Here is a 16579-nt window from a genome sequence, read left to right as displayed (position 1 = left end):
ATATGGCCAAGATAACTCCTGAAGAATTATCTTTATGTCTACAAAGGTCCAATTGGCTTAGGGATATTTTTTCCTGCCCATAAAGTCTGGTTGAAGATTTGATCTCGTCAATCAGGTTTTGGATATTTGGTCCTGTCCGCCATGTTCCATCGGATATTTTTCCCTGTCAGTAAGATCCTGGTCTTAACACTCATTTCTCTTAGAAAATGCATTATGGAATGATTTCTTGAGCACTGCTGAGTTTCCATATTAGATTCTGTATCTACATATGTACTCAGATTAATAAGTTTATTAAGCAGTAACTCGATGTAGGTAATATATTTAAAGTAATTGCACAAAACAGCATAATTTATTACCCTCTCTTATATCCCAGTTAATAATCAGTATTTTTAGTATAGTCTATATCACCTCATCCTATTCTGCATTGAGCTAACCTCTAACAGCTTGTACACTGACAGAGTAGTGGTGAAGTGAAGTGAAGCTAAGTGAAGTGGTAATAATTGCATTCCTTTACTATACTAAGTAGAACTGTAGCATATAGAAGGAAAACATATCATGTGTAAAGTGACTCCCATCTACTTCAACTATTAAATTATCTCCATTTTCTTGTCACTCTTGTTTTACCAGCCACACTTGAAAACAACGAAACAGAGGAGGGAGATACTAGTGATAAGAAAGGTCATCAAGAGAGCAAGAATATAGAAGAATATCAAGAAAAGATTATTTATGAGCCCAAAATAAATTTCTTCAAAGATAAATAACACTTGGAGTCAATTGATGTCTATGGTCTTTTACTGGGAGCTCAACGTGCTATACCAATGTTCTTTGAAGTCTTTACACGGAGATTCAGCTTACCATCCTGTCTTATGGATGAGATTGTAGTCACAGTGCTGAAGAAATCCTGCCAAATCTTAAATTACAATCGCAATCCAAATATATGAGTATGATTTGCTATAGCTGATATATAAAATTTCTATTGGTGAGTATACTGACTCCTATGAGGCTACCTTCTATGGAAGGGAGTTTCACAAATAATAAGCCGGCCCTGTGGTATAGGAGTAGCATGCCTGCCTCTTACCTGGAGGTCCCGGGTTCGATTCCCGGCCGGGTCAGGAATTATCTAAACCTGAGGGCTGGTTCGAGGTCCACTCAGCCTACATGATTAGAATTGAGGAGCTATCTGACGGTGAGATGGCGGCCCCAGTCTAGAAAGCCAATAGTAATGGCCGAGAGGATTTGTCGTGCTGACCACATGACACCTCGTAATCTGCAGGCCTTTGGGCTGAGTAGCGGTCGCTTGGTAGGCCAAGGCCCTTCAAGGGATGTAGTGCCATGGGGTTTGGTTTGTTTTTTTTCAGTAATTATGGGAACCTTACCAGGATTACTGGATTCAAGAACTGGAAAAATCCAAGGGAAAGCTGCAAGATTCGTTCTGGTTGATTTCTGACAAAAGAGTAGTGTTGTGAAAATGTTGCAAACCTTGAACTGGAAAGGCGTGGGAGTAAGGAGACAAGCTGCTCGACCAAGCAGTATGTTACAAGCTGCCAGCAGAGAGATGGTGTGCACTGACATTAGTAGATGAATAAGCATGAATAGAGATTTTAAAGTAGGGAAGTTCATAACATGAAGATAAAGTTGGTATTCAGGAGGACAAATTGGAGCAAATATACATTTATAGGAAGAGGAATTAGGGATTGGCATAATTTATTGAGGGAAATATTTGATAAATTACCAACTTCTCTGAAATCATTTAAAAAAAGAGACTGGGTGAACAAATGAAGGGAATCTGTGATCGGTGGTGGTGGCAGTGGCGGCGGTGGTGGTAACAATGACTATCATAACTTAGAAATGGTTTACAATTTTTGGGAGTAAATAGTTTCTGCCAACATTCACCAAAATTTAGAACCAAATTTTCAGAAAGAGTGCATAATTATAATTTTGAATACCTAAGCAATATTAACAACAAGACAAGGACAACTGACAACATTTGAAAAGTAAGAAGCATAGAACAATTCATGATCGGACATTTATGATGAGGGGAAATAATAATAATAATAATAATAATAATAATAATAATAATAATAATAATAATAATAATAATAATAATAATAATAATAATAATAATAATAATAATAATAATAATAATAATAATAATAATAATAATAATAATAATAATAATAATAATAATAATAATAATAATAATAATAATAATAATAATAATAATAATAATAATAATAATAATAATAATAATAATAATAATAATAATAATAATAATAATAATAATAATAATAATCGGGTCCTAGGAGTCAACCTAGGAAGGGACTTCACGGCCCTGGCAAATGGGAGTGAAATGCGTCGTTGCGACCATCTGCAACAATAAACTATTGGATTCAGCAAGAGAATCCAACTAGCCTCTTTCACTCCAACTCCAGCACGTAACAAGATGTGCCCCTGTTAAGCCAAGCAACCCAGTGGAAGGTTGGGTAACCAATCCCAGCGGGAAACTGGGTCGGTGAACCGATCAGTGCTGGGGGCTCCAAGGCTCACAGCCTTGGTAGTACCTTGGTCGGTGCGAAATATCACCGATCCCATTCTACAGTTTTTCAACTGTGAAAAAAGCATGGAGGAAATATCAGCTAAAGCTACTACCCCAGGTGGTAACCAATCCACCGTCGTCTTGTACGATGTTAGCGGGCCTTCGGATTCTGGGGAGCCTGCACCGACATGCTTGGAGGTATCGGAGACTCCACGAAAGATCAAACATAGAGCCAAGAATTTCTTTGCTACCTTTAATGCCAATTCTCTCCAGAAGGTAGGAAAACTGATACAGCTCACAAATATCCTATCGCAACAGCAAATTTTGATTGCAGCAATTCAGGAAACGAGATTTACAGATGAGCAGGCCTTTGAATCTGAAGGTTACAGGATCTTCAAGGGTAAACCTGGTAAACGTGTCATACAATCTGTCCCCCACCTTGGCACAGAATTTGTAGTCAACAAAATGATTCTGGACTCAATAACAAATTTCACCTCTGTGAATAGCAGAGTCTCGACTCTGTCCTTTTAAAGCACAAACAAAATGTATACCATTGTGAACGTTCATGCACCGATCAACCAAGCGAACAAGAGAGACCCAGAGGGAACTGATAGATTCTGGGAAGAACTTGAGGAGATTTTATCCAAGATTCCAGACAAACATACCATAATCATGCTTGGAGATTTCAATGCCCAGGTAGGCAAAGAGAGAAAGTTCCGAAACATCGTTGGAAACTATCCTGCTCACCAGAGAACAAATCGTAATGGAGAAAGGCTAATAGAGCTGTGTTAGGCATTTAACCTCGTAATGAAGTCTACTGCTTTTAAACACCTGCCCAAGAAACAGAAGACCTGGAAATCCCCAAATCACCACCTTGGTGAATTCCAGATTGATCATGTCGTGATCGCGCGGAAGGCTCAAAGAGAAATTCAGAATGTTAAAGTTCTAAGACAAGCAAAACTGGACTCAGATCACTATCTATCCAAGATAAAAATCAAACTGCTCCCGAGAAACACAAGGAGAGTTCAAGCCAAAAGGATTGAAAGATTTGATAGAGAAAAACTAGGATCTAACCATGAATTCATTCAGAAACTACAATCGGTGGATGAAGAGAACTGGGAACAACTGCGTGAGGCCCTGGTCAAAACAGCTAAAGAGACGGTTCAGCTTACTAAGCCCAGAAAGCATGCTTGGTGGAACAGTGAATGCGATGCAGCGACAAGGCAAAGATAGTTCGCCTGGCAGAAATGGAACTCGCTAAAGAACCAAGTCAACTGGACAAACTTTGTGAATGAGAGAAAGTGTGCAGCCAAAACCATCCGCAGCGTTAAACGTGCTTTTGATAAACACCAGCTGGCTCAAATTGAGCAGGATTTCAAGAAGAACAATACACACGACTTTTATAAAACATTTAAAAGCAACTTGAGGAAATACGATCCACCAAGCCTACAGTTCAGAGATTCCAATGGAAACCTAGCCCATAATGACAAGGAAAACTGCCAGATCCTTGCAAAATACTTCGAATCCCTTCTTAACTACGAGGCCCCAATGTCCAGATTCACATTTGAAGATAAAACAACAGTTCACCGAGATTCAGCTCCACCTATGAAAGAGGAAGTCGGACAGATTATCCAATCCTTGAAGAATAATAAAGCGCCGGGTGAAGATTCGATAATAGCTGAATTGTGGAAGTTTACTAGTGACAATGCAGTGGAAAAATTAACGGACATCATACATGAAATCTGGAACACTGAAAGACTTCCAAGTGACTGGACATCTGCCCTAATCCACCCACTTCATAAGAAAGGTGACAAGTCGGATGTTAACAACTATCGAGGCATCTCCCTCCTACTTATAACCTACAAAATTCTCTCGAAAGCTCTTCAAATCAGGGCAGAAGAACAGCTAGATCCAGAGCTGGGTGATTACCAAGGAGGTTTCAGAAAAGGATGGTCATGTGTGGAGCAGATTATGAATCTGAAATCTGTCCTTTCACATCTTAAACTAAGGAGCAAGCCTTTTGTAGTAACGTTCATCAACTTGAAGAAGGCCTATGATTCAATTGATAGAACTACTCTACTTCAGATCTTAAAGGAATTTGGCTTGGACGGTAAAACAAGAGTGATCATCCAACAGACTCTCACCAACACCATCTCAAAAGTGAAGTTTAGAGGAGAGATTTCAGAGGCCTTTGAAATACGGACAGGAGTTAGGCAAGGAGATGGTCTCTCGCCTCTGTTGTTCAACTGCGTTCTTGAGAAAGTGATCCGTGAATGGCGCAGAGAAATGAGTTATGAAGGAGTCGAAAGCGGAGTCAGACTAGGCCACAAGAACAAGAACCTTTCAATTGACTTTTTAGCATTTGCAGATGATCTTGCGGTTTTTGCTGATTCCTTGGATGTGGCCATGAAGCAGATCAACCAGCTTCAAACACAAGCTGCAAAGGCGGGCCTCCAAATCTCCTTTGAGAAAACGAAATTCATTACAAACATCAAACTGGCGCCAAGTGAGCTAGAAGGACTCACAGAAAAGTCAAGCGAGTTGAAAAATTTAAGTACCTTGTGAATGGATAGAACCTAACTTGTCCGAAAAAGAAGCCTTTTCTTCACGCATGAATAAAATGGAAATGGCTTACCATCTGACTAAAAATGTCTATAACAAAAGATCTATATCTCTGAATGCAAAAATCAAACACTATTGCACTGTTATCCGGCCAGAGGCTCTATATGCTGCGGAATGTCTCGCCATGAACAAAAAAGGCATGATGGAGAAATTGGAGGCCAAGGAGAAAAATCTTAGGTCCAGTCAAAGACAACGGCGAGTTTAGGAGATGGCACAACCAGGAGTTGTACTCGCATGTGGAGAAAATAAGTGATGTGATGCGAAAAAGGAGGATTATTTTTTATGGACATATGGCCCGAATGAATTCAACACGGTCAACCAACCACATTTTCACTTTCCTCCACGAGAAAAAGGCAAAGGGGGCATGGTTCAGTGAGGTACAGAAAGATCTGCAGGAGATTGGGATCTCATTTGAAGATATTCAGGAGCGTGTCCCACTTAAGAAAAAACTCCAAGAACATCAGAGTTTCCTACCAAAGCCGAAGATGAAAACTGGAAAGGCATGGACGGAAGAACGAAAGGAGCAACACCGTATACGAATAAAGGAGTACTGGACCAACATTGAATCTCAAGGGAAACAGTTGAAATGATGTGGTCCTTAGTTGGCCGAAACGAAACAAGAATAATAATAATAATAATAATAATAATAATAATAATAATAATAATAATAATAATAATAATAATAATAATAATAATAATAATAATAATTTTATTCGCTTTACATCCCACTAACGTTTTCACGTATTTTGGAGATGCTGAGGTGCCAGAATTTAGTCCCGCAGGAGTTCTTTAACGTGCCAGTAAATCTACCAACATGAGGCTGTTTTATTTGAGCACCTCCAAATACCACTGAACTGAGCCAGGTTTGAACCTGCCAAGTTGGGGTCAGAAGACCAGTACCTCAACCATCTGAGCCACTCAGCGTGGTGAAAGGATCTTTTTGACAGGGCCAAATATCTGCCTGGACATTAGTGACAGGACCAAACTTCCTACAAGGGTCCAATTTTATAGTTATTGGTATTTAAATATCAAGCATTATGTATTACCCCTATGAATTAAGAAGGCTCAACAACATTGTGGTGAGTTAATGTCCAAAGTTCTCCCTATCCTATTTGGACACCATTAATCTATAGTCACTGTAGTTCAAAAAGGTTGGATGGACCTGTACTTGCTATTAGTGATGCAGTCTGTTCAATTATAGTCATTAAATTACTTTTCACAAAGTTTTCAGTCAGATGATGATGTTGATAGTCAGCGAGGTGGATTTCTTGACAACGAAGAGTATTCTTAAAATAAATTCACAGCTCTAAGTAAATTTCCTTATAATTCTTGTTTCCTTTATTGACCCGTTATAATCCTCAGGTAATTTAGAAGAGTTAAGTAATTCTATGGATAGCAACAACTTACAAGTTAAGAATATGATACAGTATATAAAAGATCATATGATCTAAAATTGCTGCTATGATGAGTCACTGTTTAGTATCAGGTTTCCTACCTGAGTGTATAAGAATTCTACTCACCTACAAGGACAGAGAAGGTCTTCAGCACTAGGGTGTCGAGAAGAATCGTGAACACTTTCACTGCAGCAGATGTCTTCGCTACACATACTCCGACTCAATTCTGCCAGAACTTGTTGCTGTTGGAATGTCTCAGCACAGCTCAGATCTGAGATGCGAGTTTCTGCCCTTGAATGCAGCTGCTTGCGAGGGCTGTCCATTGCTATGGTATAAAGTCAAATTTATGAAAATTAGTTTTGCTTGTCAGCAATTAATTATTCTAAGGAATACTTCATAACTTGTCCATGCATCCTCATTAACTTTCATAATTATGTTTCAAGAGGCAAAAGTACTGTAAAGGATATTAGAGAGGAGAATGAGAAAAAAGACAGAAGGAGAGTTGCAAGAGGAACAGTATGGCTTTAGAAGTGGAAGATCTACAGTGGACTCAATCTTCAGCATGAGGCAATTAATGCAAAAGAATTGGGAATATGGAAAGGATATGGTCATGACATTTATAGGTCTAAAAAAAAGGCATACAATTGGTGTTTTCAGGGAGGTTTTGGAAACCATGGTCAAAAAGAGACTAGGTACACAAACTGTTAAAATGGTGCAAGCAATGTACAACAATTGCATCAACAGCGTACAGATTTCGGTTGGAAAGAACTGTATAGACGGATTGATACACTTCAGTTCTTAAAATGGGAGACAAGCAAGAATATGAAATGCAAAACAGTGAATTTCAACAAGATGGTGGTGATCAACAATTTCAGCAAGACGAACAAATTATTGGTGATGCAGAGGGTGTAAATGAGAGTGGCGGTGGTGATGCTTCTGCTCCCGCAGATAGTGGTAGCGGAGAGGCGCTGGGTCGTGATGATGACAGGAAGATATTTGTTGGTGGCCTGAGTTGGGAAACTACCGACAAGGAACTGTGTGAACACTTCCATGCGTATGGCGAAACTGAAAGTATAAATGTTAAGACTGACCCTATCAATCAATCACTACTGATCTGCATTTAGGGCTGTCGCCCAGTTGGCAGATTCCCTATCTGTTGTTTTCCTAGCCTTTTCTTAAATGATTGCAAAGAAATTGGAAATTTATTGAACGTCTCCCTTGGTAAGTTATTCCAATCCCTAACTCCCCTTCCTATAAACAAATATTTGCCCCAATTTGTCCTCTGAATTCCAACTTTATCTTCATATTGTGATCTTTCCTACTTTTACAGACACCACTCAAAATTATTCATCTACAGACGGCTTCCCATGCCATCTCTCCACTGCCAGCTCGGAACATACCACTTATGATATAGATATTGATTCCCATACGGAATAGGGAATAGTGCATTGGCAATGCCGGTGGCTCCAAGTAGCCTACGCAGTGGCCTCCACGGTATGCACTAGCCAGCGTATTGGTACGTGTGCTAGGTACCAACTTACGAGCCCACCCTAGCACACGAGGGCGAACCGCTGGCAACCAAGAATGACTTAGTTGGAAAATTTATAATGTCCAATAATGGACCATTTATTTGGTATTACATACCACTTTGTCGAGCAGCTCGTCTCCTTTCTCCCAAGTCTTCCCAGCCCAAACTTTGCAACATTTTTGTAACGCTACTCTTTTGTCAGAAATCACCCAGAACAAATCGAGCTGCTTTTCTTTGGAATTTTTCCAATTCCTGAATCAAGTAATCCTGGTGGGGGTCCCATGCACTGGAACCATACTATAGTTTGGGTCTCACCAGAGACAAATATGCTCTCTCCAGCAAATCAAAAGGGTTTGCATTTATAGTATTCTCTTCAGCAGAATCTATCGACAAGGTTCTTTTAGCTGGAGATCATGTCATCAACAGTAAGAAAGTTGACCCTAAAAAGGCTAAAGTGAGGCATGGGAAGATTTTTTTTGTGGACTGGTACCTGAACTTTCGCACGATGACATTAAGAACTTCTTTGTGCAATATGAAACATTTGTGAAGGTGGAGATGCCATTTGACAAGACAAAGAATCAGAGGAAAAGATTTGCTTTATCACATTTGACTCTGAACAAGTTGCCCAAGAGCTCTTGAAGTCTCCAAAACAGTCCATTAATGGAATGATTTAGAAATGAAACTGGATTCAGACAGGAGAGTGTGCTGTCACCTCTTTTGTTTCTAATGGTTATGGATGAAACTAAAGGAGACAAAGGAAGCAAATGGGAATAGGGAGATGAAGTTATGACTATTTGCAGATAATATTGTGATCTGGGGAATGAACAGCAATGTACAAGAACAACTTGATTCAATGAACAAAAAAATTGAAAATTATGGTACGAAGATCATCACAGAAGAAAGCAAGACCATGGTAATTTCAAGAGGAGAAAGACAAGGGAAGGGCATTGTGAAACTTGGTGGTAAAAACATTGAAATTGTTGTCAGTTACAAATAAGTGGGGAGTGAATTAATGCAGAAAACAAGGCTGGACATGGAGATTAGCAAGAGGGTAAAGTTGGGACAGGCAACCAATCCTCAGCCAGCAGCAAAGGAAACGGCATGCATTTGATCTCTTGGCCCCTCGCTTGCCCAGTAGGGGGTAATTTATGACAGTAGTGGACTTTAAAATGGAAGTTCTCATTTCCCAACAGAAATTCTTACAGCCCTGTTGCCAATGCACCTCTTATTACAATAGACGTCAGGCTCCCTTTTCAGCTCAGACAATTCGCATGGGTTTTGTTCGCTGTTTGAAAGTCTTGTAATATTTGCTTCATTAATTAATAATTTGTGTAATAACTTCATGCAATAATGTAGAGGCCAGGGAATTAAACCTGGAAATTAATATGCTAGAAGATCCTGAATTAAATCTACTAATAAACGCAAATGATCCTCAACTGAGCACCAATAGCAGTGATTCGCGACCAACTAGTTCTGGTTCCATGGCAATGAGTGATACTCGACCGCGTAGCAGTAGTTCCATGCCCGTGAGTGATACTCAACCAAGTAGTAGCAGTAATAGTTCTGTGAAGAAAAGGAGGCAACTAAAACTGTAAGTAAGCAAAGTCAACAACTGGTATATAATGCTTATGAATGCATATGCATTACAGAAAACAACAAATGCAAGGGTTATATTTTGGATACAGCTACAATTTTGAAACTTGACAGGAAAAATATTAGGAAAATTGTACAAAGAGGTCCTACAACTCCAAAAAAGTATGGTAATATGAAGATTATTTTTAATAAAATTGATGGTTTTTGGTGTAATTTGATGAGACACGAGGTATATACATTCTTTACCACCCGTACAGGAAGTATTAAAACATTTGGAAAGTTCATGTGGCTTTCTTTATGAAAATACTCTACAACAGATGTTAATAAAACTTGGGTTTTGTTTCCACATTCCAAGGAAAAAACAGACTGTAATGGAATCTGCTTGGTGATATAAATTCATAAGCCATCTCCGGAAGTTGTGTTCTGAGGGGTGCAGATTTGTCTACCTAAATGAAACTTGGTATGACACTGTACATTGTGAAGAAAGGGTGAGATAACAGAACTTGTAATTGCATATTGATGGCATCAACATTGCGAAGCAAGCATATTATGGTATTGCATGCTGGAGGCAGTGAAGGCTGTGTTGAGAATTGTCTTTATTTGTCAGCTAAACACACTGGACACTGCAAAGCTGATAGTCATGATGAAATGGCAGCTCAAGTTTTTTTAAACTTGTTTAGATTCCATCTTCTAGAGAACCTACCATGTGACTGAAAATGTGTAATCGTGATGGACAATGCAGATGATTTGGTTTCCATTCAATGAACAGCATTACTAGCCAATAACATTCAAGAAGCCAGAAATCAAATAAGTCCACAGAATATATACGGAAAATGATATGAAAAGGAATGTGACTGTAGCGGGAGATCTCAATTAACCAAATGTCAATTGGGAAGGTAATCTGAATGACAGGAAGCATGAACAACAAATGGCAAACAAGTTAATACGGTATGGGAAGGACAGCCGATTCAGAAATTAAAGGAACCAACTAGAGAATATTCTGGACATGGTGCTGGTAAAACCAATGAGCTCTATAGAGAAACTGAGGTAATAGATGGCATCAGTGATCACAAAGCTGTTCTTGTCATACTTAAAAATAAATGTGATAGAAACAAAGGTCTTAAAAGTAGGACTATTAGGCAGTAGCATATGGCTGATAAAGCAGGCATGAGGGAGTTTTTAAAAAGTAACTATGATCGGTGAAAAATGGTAAATAAAAATGTTGATTGATTGATTGATTGATTGATTGATTGATTGATTGATTGATTGATTGATTGATTGATTGATTGATTGATTGATTGATTGATTGATTGATTGATTGATTGATTGATTGATTGATTGATTGATTGATTGATTGATTGATTGATTGATTGATTGATTGATTGATTGATTGATTGATTGATTGATTGATTGATTGATTGATTGATTGATTGATTGATTGATTGATTGATTGATTGATTGATTGATTGATTGATTGATTGATTGATTGATTGATTGATTGATTGATTGATTGATTGATTGATTGATTGATTGATTGATTGATTGATTGATTGATTGATTGATTGATTGATTGATTGATTGATTGATTGATTGATTGATTGATTGATTGATTGATTGATTTTGTAATTTTGAACTGAAAGACATGTTCAAGGTATTGTAGTTTTAATTTCATTTATGTATTTTTTAAATTCCTTGAATTAGCAAAATATTTTAAAAAATAAAATAAATCAAACAACTCAGAAAGCTCAGAAGAAAGAGATCTTTATTAAAAATAATAAAAGTAGATTATTTGAGGAAAGTATGTACTGACTACATTTACTCAGCCAAATACATTTTCTTACCCGACATCTTCCTGGTTACAGGTCTCCTCCGTGTGACAAGTTTTCCTTGTGCAGCCAGGGAGAAAGCATTGGTGATTTCCTCACCCTGGTCAGTGACACACACATGTAATCCTTCACCCTTTCCACATCTAGAGCCACCCTCAAAGCAGAACCTGCCCTCCACAACTCCATACCTCCTGTAATCAAATACAATACAATGCAATGCACAGTTAGCAATTTAAATTTCCATCAAAGTTCTAAACCTTGTCACTGGTTATATTACAACATTTATAAACTAATCTGTAACATTCATATGTAGACTAGTTAATGGAAACTCCCATATTTTCTTATTTCATTACTTATACTGTACTACCGGTAATTATTTCTAATAAAGAATTTTCAAATATTATTAAACAGGTTACAGGGACTTACAGTGAGCAGTGTCACACCAAACAAACATATGGTTAACTACACACATTATAGCTCTCCTCTGCTTTATATCAATCTGGAAGTTAAGAGCAGATGCAGAAAACAAAAATACTGATAAGGTCTCCATCTGTTTCCCTTACTTGTACAGTTTTGCTCTTCTTAAATCTCATAACAGAGTTTTCAACCTCATATTAAGATATTTAGAGACTTTCATGATATATCATACTCCCACATTTCATTACCTTCAAATGTCAACTGGGGATAGTGAACTCAATGTTAGCCCCCTTATAACAACAATGACGGCATCAACCACCACCACCACCACCACCACAATCATCATAACAACCATCATCTAATGTCAATGTTTTTCATACTTCAAAATTTGCCATAAAAAATATAATTTTTTGAAATGATAAAAGCACTTCTGAACACAAAAGACTTTTGTTTCCTAAGAGCCATGGCTAGTAGTTAGCATATTAGTTTCTCTTTCAGTTATCTTGGATCTTCCTTATGCCTCCATCATGAAGAATTTGAACTGTTGTATATGAAGTATCGGCATGGAGAATACCATACTCATCCTTACAAGCACAATTTAAAGGAGAGGAGGATTTATTTTAAACTCTTTTGCTAGTGGTTTAACATTGCACTAACACATCAAAGGTTTTTGATGAAAGGATGGGTAAGGACTACAACCAGGAAGGTAACAGCTGTGGCTTTAATTTAAGGTACTGCCCCACTATTTGCCTAATGTGAAAGTGGACTACAGGAAACCATCTTGAGGACTGCCAATGATGGAATTCGAACCCAAGAGGAAGGTTTAAATCCCTATCCTGGTCATCTTTGAAGTGAATTTCTGTGGTTTTCCACTCCAATTCAAGGCAAATGTTACAGTTTATAGTATACAGGCAATGGTACTAAGTACTGTGGTAATTCAAAATCAATAAAGATACTAAACCCACACATTTATTTTTTTTTGCTTTATGTCACACCGACACAGATAGGTCTTATGACGACAATGGGACAGGAAAGGCCTCGGTATGGGAAGGAAGCAGCTGTGGCCTTAATTAAAGTACAACCCCAGCACTTTGCCTGGTGTGAAAATGGGAAATCACGGAAAACCATATTCAGAGCTGCCGACAGTGGGGTTCGAACCCACTATCTCCCAGATGTGAGCTCACAGCTGTGCGCCCCTAACCGCACAGTCAACTCGCCCGGTGCACACACACATTATTAGATAGCTTCCTAGCCAAAGGGTCTGCAGACCATGATATTTCAACCTTTCACAGTAAGCAACAACAACAATTGCATATGCGTGAGGGGAAAATTAAATTAAATGGAACAGCAACAAAAGTCAAAATAAATGATGAAGCTTTTTACAGTGATTGTTCAGTCTGGTATCTTGTAGAGGAACAATTATAACAGATTTGTTTAGGCTAGTATACTGATACAGAACAATTAAACCAGATTTTTGTTTTTATAATGACAAGCTCACTAAAATGAATGAGCCATTTCCACTGTCCATAACTGAATAAACATATTTTAAGAGTTATGTTATTAATATCCCACATAAAAGAAAACTGAACATGACTGCAACTATTTCCATGACTTAATGGCCAGCATAACTTTCTTATAATTTATTAAGAGAATCTTGGGTTCAATTCCTTGCCAGCCTGGGGAGTTCAGCAATTATTTCCTCTAGCTTGGGGATTGGATATTTTTGTTTGTCTTAAAAAACACCTCTTCATTTAAATACAATACACCACACAGCCAACCAATACAGGTTATATATTACTTGAATACATTCACATTGCATTGGCATCGCCAAGGGCATCTGGTTGTCAAACTTGGCTTCATTCACATGTAGTGCTGAACTGGGAGTGCTCAAGTTAAAGACAAATGCATGGTCCGGAAGGAGGAAAGAAAAGATACATGAATACCGGTATTTATTTTAATTTTTTAGCCAACATAGAACTACTTTAGTCAGGTTTATGGGGGTTTTTCTTCTTTTTGTCAGCCCAATACTGTTTCATCTTTTCTGAACATAATTTTCTTTCTGCTTCTGGAATCACTCTTCCTATTCTCTGCTTGTTGATTTTTGTCTAGTGTGTTTATCTTTCAATATCTTGAGTGTATTTGTTTTGTATTTTAAATCTTCTATTGTAATATGTAATGCTCTCATGTCTTCCTTAAATTCTGTGATCCATCTAATATTATTCTTACTCTTCCATAATTTTTCTACTGATTCTATTTTCTGGTGACCATATTAGATGCCCTAAGAATGATATTCACTTTTTTTTCATTGTGCTAGCCACAGGTTCTATTTCTTTATAGACTGATTCATCAGAAGCTAGTTTCCAGACTCAGTTTACTTGATAAGTTTTATTTAAATAGGTTCACACTGTTCTTCTTTCTAACTTGGGTACTCTATCTATTACAACTGTGTTTGTTGTTTTGAATAACGTTTCACATGCATATGTAATTTGTGGCTTGGTGACTGCTTTGTAGTGTTTCAATTTGGTTGCTATTGAGAGACACTTTTTATTATATGTATTCTTGGTAACATGGTTTCTCGTTCAAGTTATATGTGATTATTTCACCTACAGGTAAATATTTATATTTTTCTACAATTTTTATTTCTTGGTCTCGCAGCTTAATTTTGTTTGCAAGTGGAAGTTGAGTTAGCATAATTTCTGTTTTTTCAAATAAAATTTTCAAACCAATATTTTGAGCTATTTCCTGTAAAGATTTTATTTGTTCATTTTGTTTCCTTAATATCATTGGCCAGAAGAGCTAGATCATCAGCAAATCCTAGACAGTTCAAATGTATGTTATCCTTCCAGGTTCCAATTTTTATATTTTTTGAGTTGTTCTTGTACCATTCCCTCATAACGTACTCTAGTGCACAGTTGAAAAGAAGAGGTGACAATCCGTCACCCTGTCTTAAACCAGTTGTTACCAAGAATGGTTCAGAAAGTTCTACTCTGAACTTAATTTTAGAAATTGTATTAGCTAGAGTAAGTTCAATCAATGTGATTAGCTTTGGATGAAGTCCAAAATGTCTTAAAATGTTAATGATGTTGTCCATTGTTCTGGAAATTTTTCTGATATCTAAATCTTTTGTAATATCACAGGGAGGGATCTCTGAGTTGCATTGTGGGCATATTTCCTCATCTCCACAAAAACCCGGTCTTCTCCACACGCTTTGTAATTCTTCATTTCCTTAAGCACTGTTTCAACTTTTTTTGCTGTAGGTGGGGTTATATTTTCTGGTTTAGTTTTTATCAGGATATGTGAATCAATTAATAAGAGCTTTTCAGATTCATCACTGTTCAAGAGCTTGTTAAATGCTTCCGCCATGATTTCTGCATTTTCCTTATGCGCAACTTTTCATCTTTATTATTCAACAATAATAAGCGGCGGGGGGGGGGGGGGATTGTATCTTTGCAGAAAGTTCTACTCTGAACTTAATTTTAGAAATTGTATTGTAATAATCTCTAGAATTGGTTTAGTAATAATATTCCCCAATAGAGTTTATTCAGTCTCTTTGATATTCTCTCTTAATTCTTCTAATACAGTAGTTTGGGTGAATTATTTTCTGACATTCTTGAGGTTAGTGGCATTTTCTTCTGTTTTGTGGGCTTGAAATTTCAACCAATCTTGATATCTTTCTTCATGCATTCTATCACTATCAGAGGTACACCGGGCATGTCATTTCCTTTGATTTAATGGATCTAGATCTTCTGAATTCAGTTTAAGAATTGGTATTAGGTCATCTAAATTGTCTGTTAGTCTTGTAGTTCCTGTTCTTTGCCGATACTGGGCATTCTGGGTTAACTGACGAGGGTCGTATGCCCTTTCCTCTCCAACTCTATTTTGTTATTTCTTATTAATGGAGTAAATTTAATCTTGACATTAATTAAATAATGATCTGAACTAGTGTCTGTTCCTCTTAGAACTTTGACATTGTGGATTTCCTTGTGAAAGATTTTGTCCATACCTCCTTGGTCTAGCTGCCATTTCCCTCTTGTCCAATCAGGATGTTTCCAAGTTTTAAGTTTGTGTGGTTTTCTTTTGTAATATGTAGATTTGGAAATTAGTTCATGGGTTCTTCAAATTTCTACGAGTCTTCGGCAATTTCTGTTAGTATATTTATGGGGAAGAAACATGAATATACAAGACAAAATTTGCACTAATTCAAATAAAATAACATAAATTCAGAATAATATACGAATCATTGTAGCTTTCTTTTCAACATTGCTTTTTCCAAGCATCTCAAAACAGTAAGTAAATTTTTCATCTGGCACATATTTTGTTAACACGCGAGAAGTTGCACCCGTTTTAGAACGTGAGAGGTCGCGTGAAGGCAAATTGCTCACGCTTAATATTTTCATGAGCTACTATTTTCCTTTTGCAGTGAATGCTCTGATAAAAATATAAATATGTATCATGTTTGACTGCCTTTCAACTAGTACTAACATAATTACCCAGTAAAAATATTTTCTCAATCTAAAAAAAAATAATTTTTGGAATATTTTGGTAAAGTTACGTGAATTTTTAAAGAGCGCGAGACGTCGCGCGTGAGCAAATTTCCTCATTTGCATTTGTACATTTCAATTAATGATTTGGTCACAATTCAAGTACAAAATGTATTCTGAAA

The 16579-nt window shown here is 37.3% G+C and overlaps 1 protein-coding gene and 1 pseudogene across 1 annotated transcript in view; one reads left to right on the top strand and one right to left on the bottom strand.

Annotated features, from left to right (window-relative positions):
* LOC136862882 (uncharacterized) overlaps window positions 1-16579 on the bottom strand; it is an 88819-nt gene that overhangs the window by 37548 nt on the left and 34692 nt on the right. The window contains exons 5-6 of the mRNA XM_068226298.1: window positions 11515-11690; window positions 6679-6877 (exon numbers count right to left, since the gene is read on the bottom strand). Coding sequence (XP_068082399.1) covers window positions 6679-6877; window positions 11515-11690 — 375 coding nt within the window. The remainder of the gene's footprint in view (window positions 1-6678; window positions 6878-11514; window positions 11691-16579) is intronic.
* Window positions 7328-8754, top strand: LOC136858862 (RNA-binding protein squid-like; annotated as a pseudogene).

The sequence above is a fragment of the Anabrus simplex genome, chromosome 1, assembly GCF_040414725.1.
Source record: "Anabrus simplex isolate iqAnaSimp1 chromosome 1, ASM4041472v1, whole genome shotgun sequence".
In the NCBI taxonomy this organism is placed as follows: domain Eukaryota; kingdom Metazoa; phylum Arthropoda; class Insecta; order Orthoptera; family Tettigoniidae; genus Anabrus; species Anabrus simplex.
Note: the sequence above shows the minus strand (reverse complement) of the source record. Positions and strands in the feature narration are given on the sequence as shown.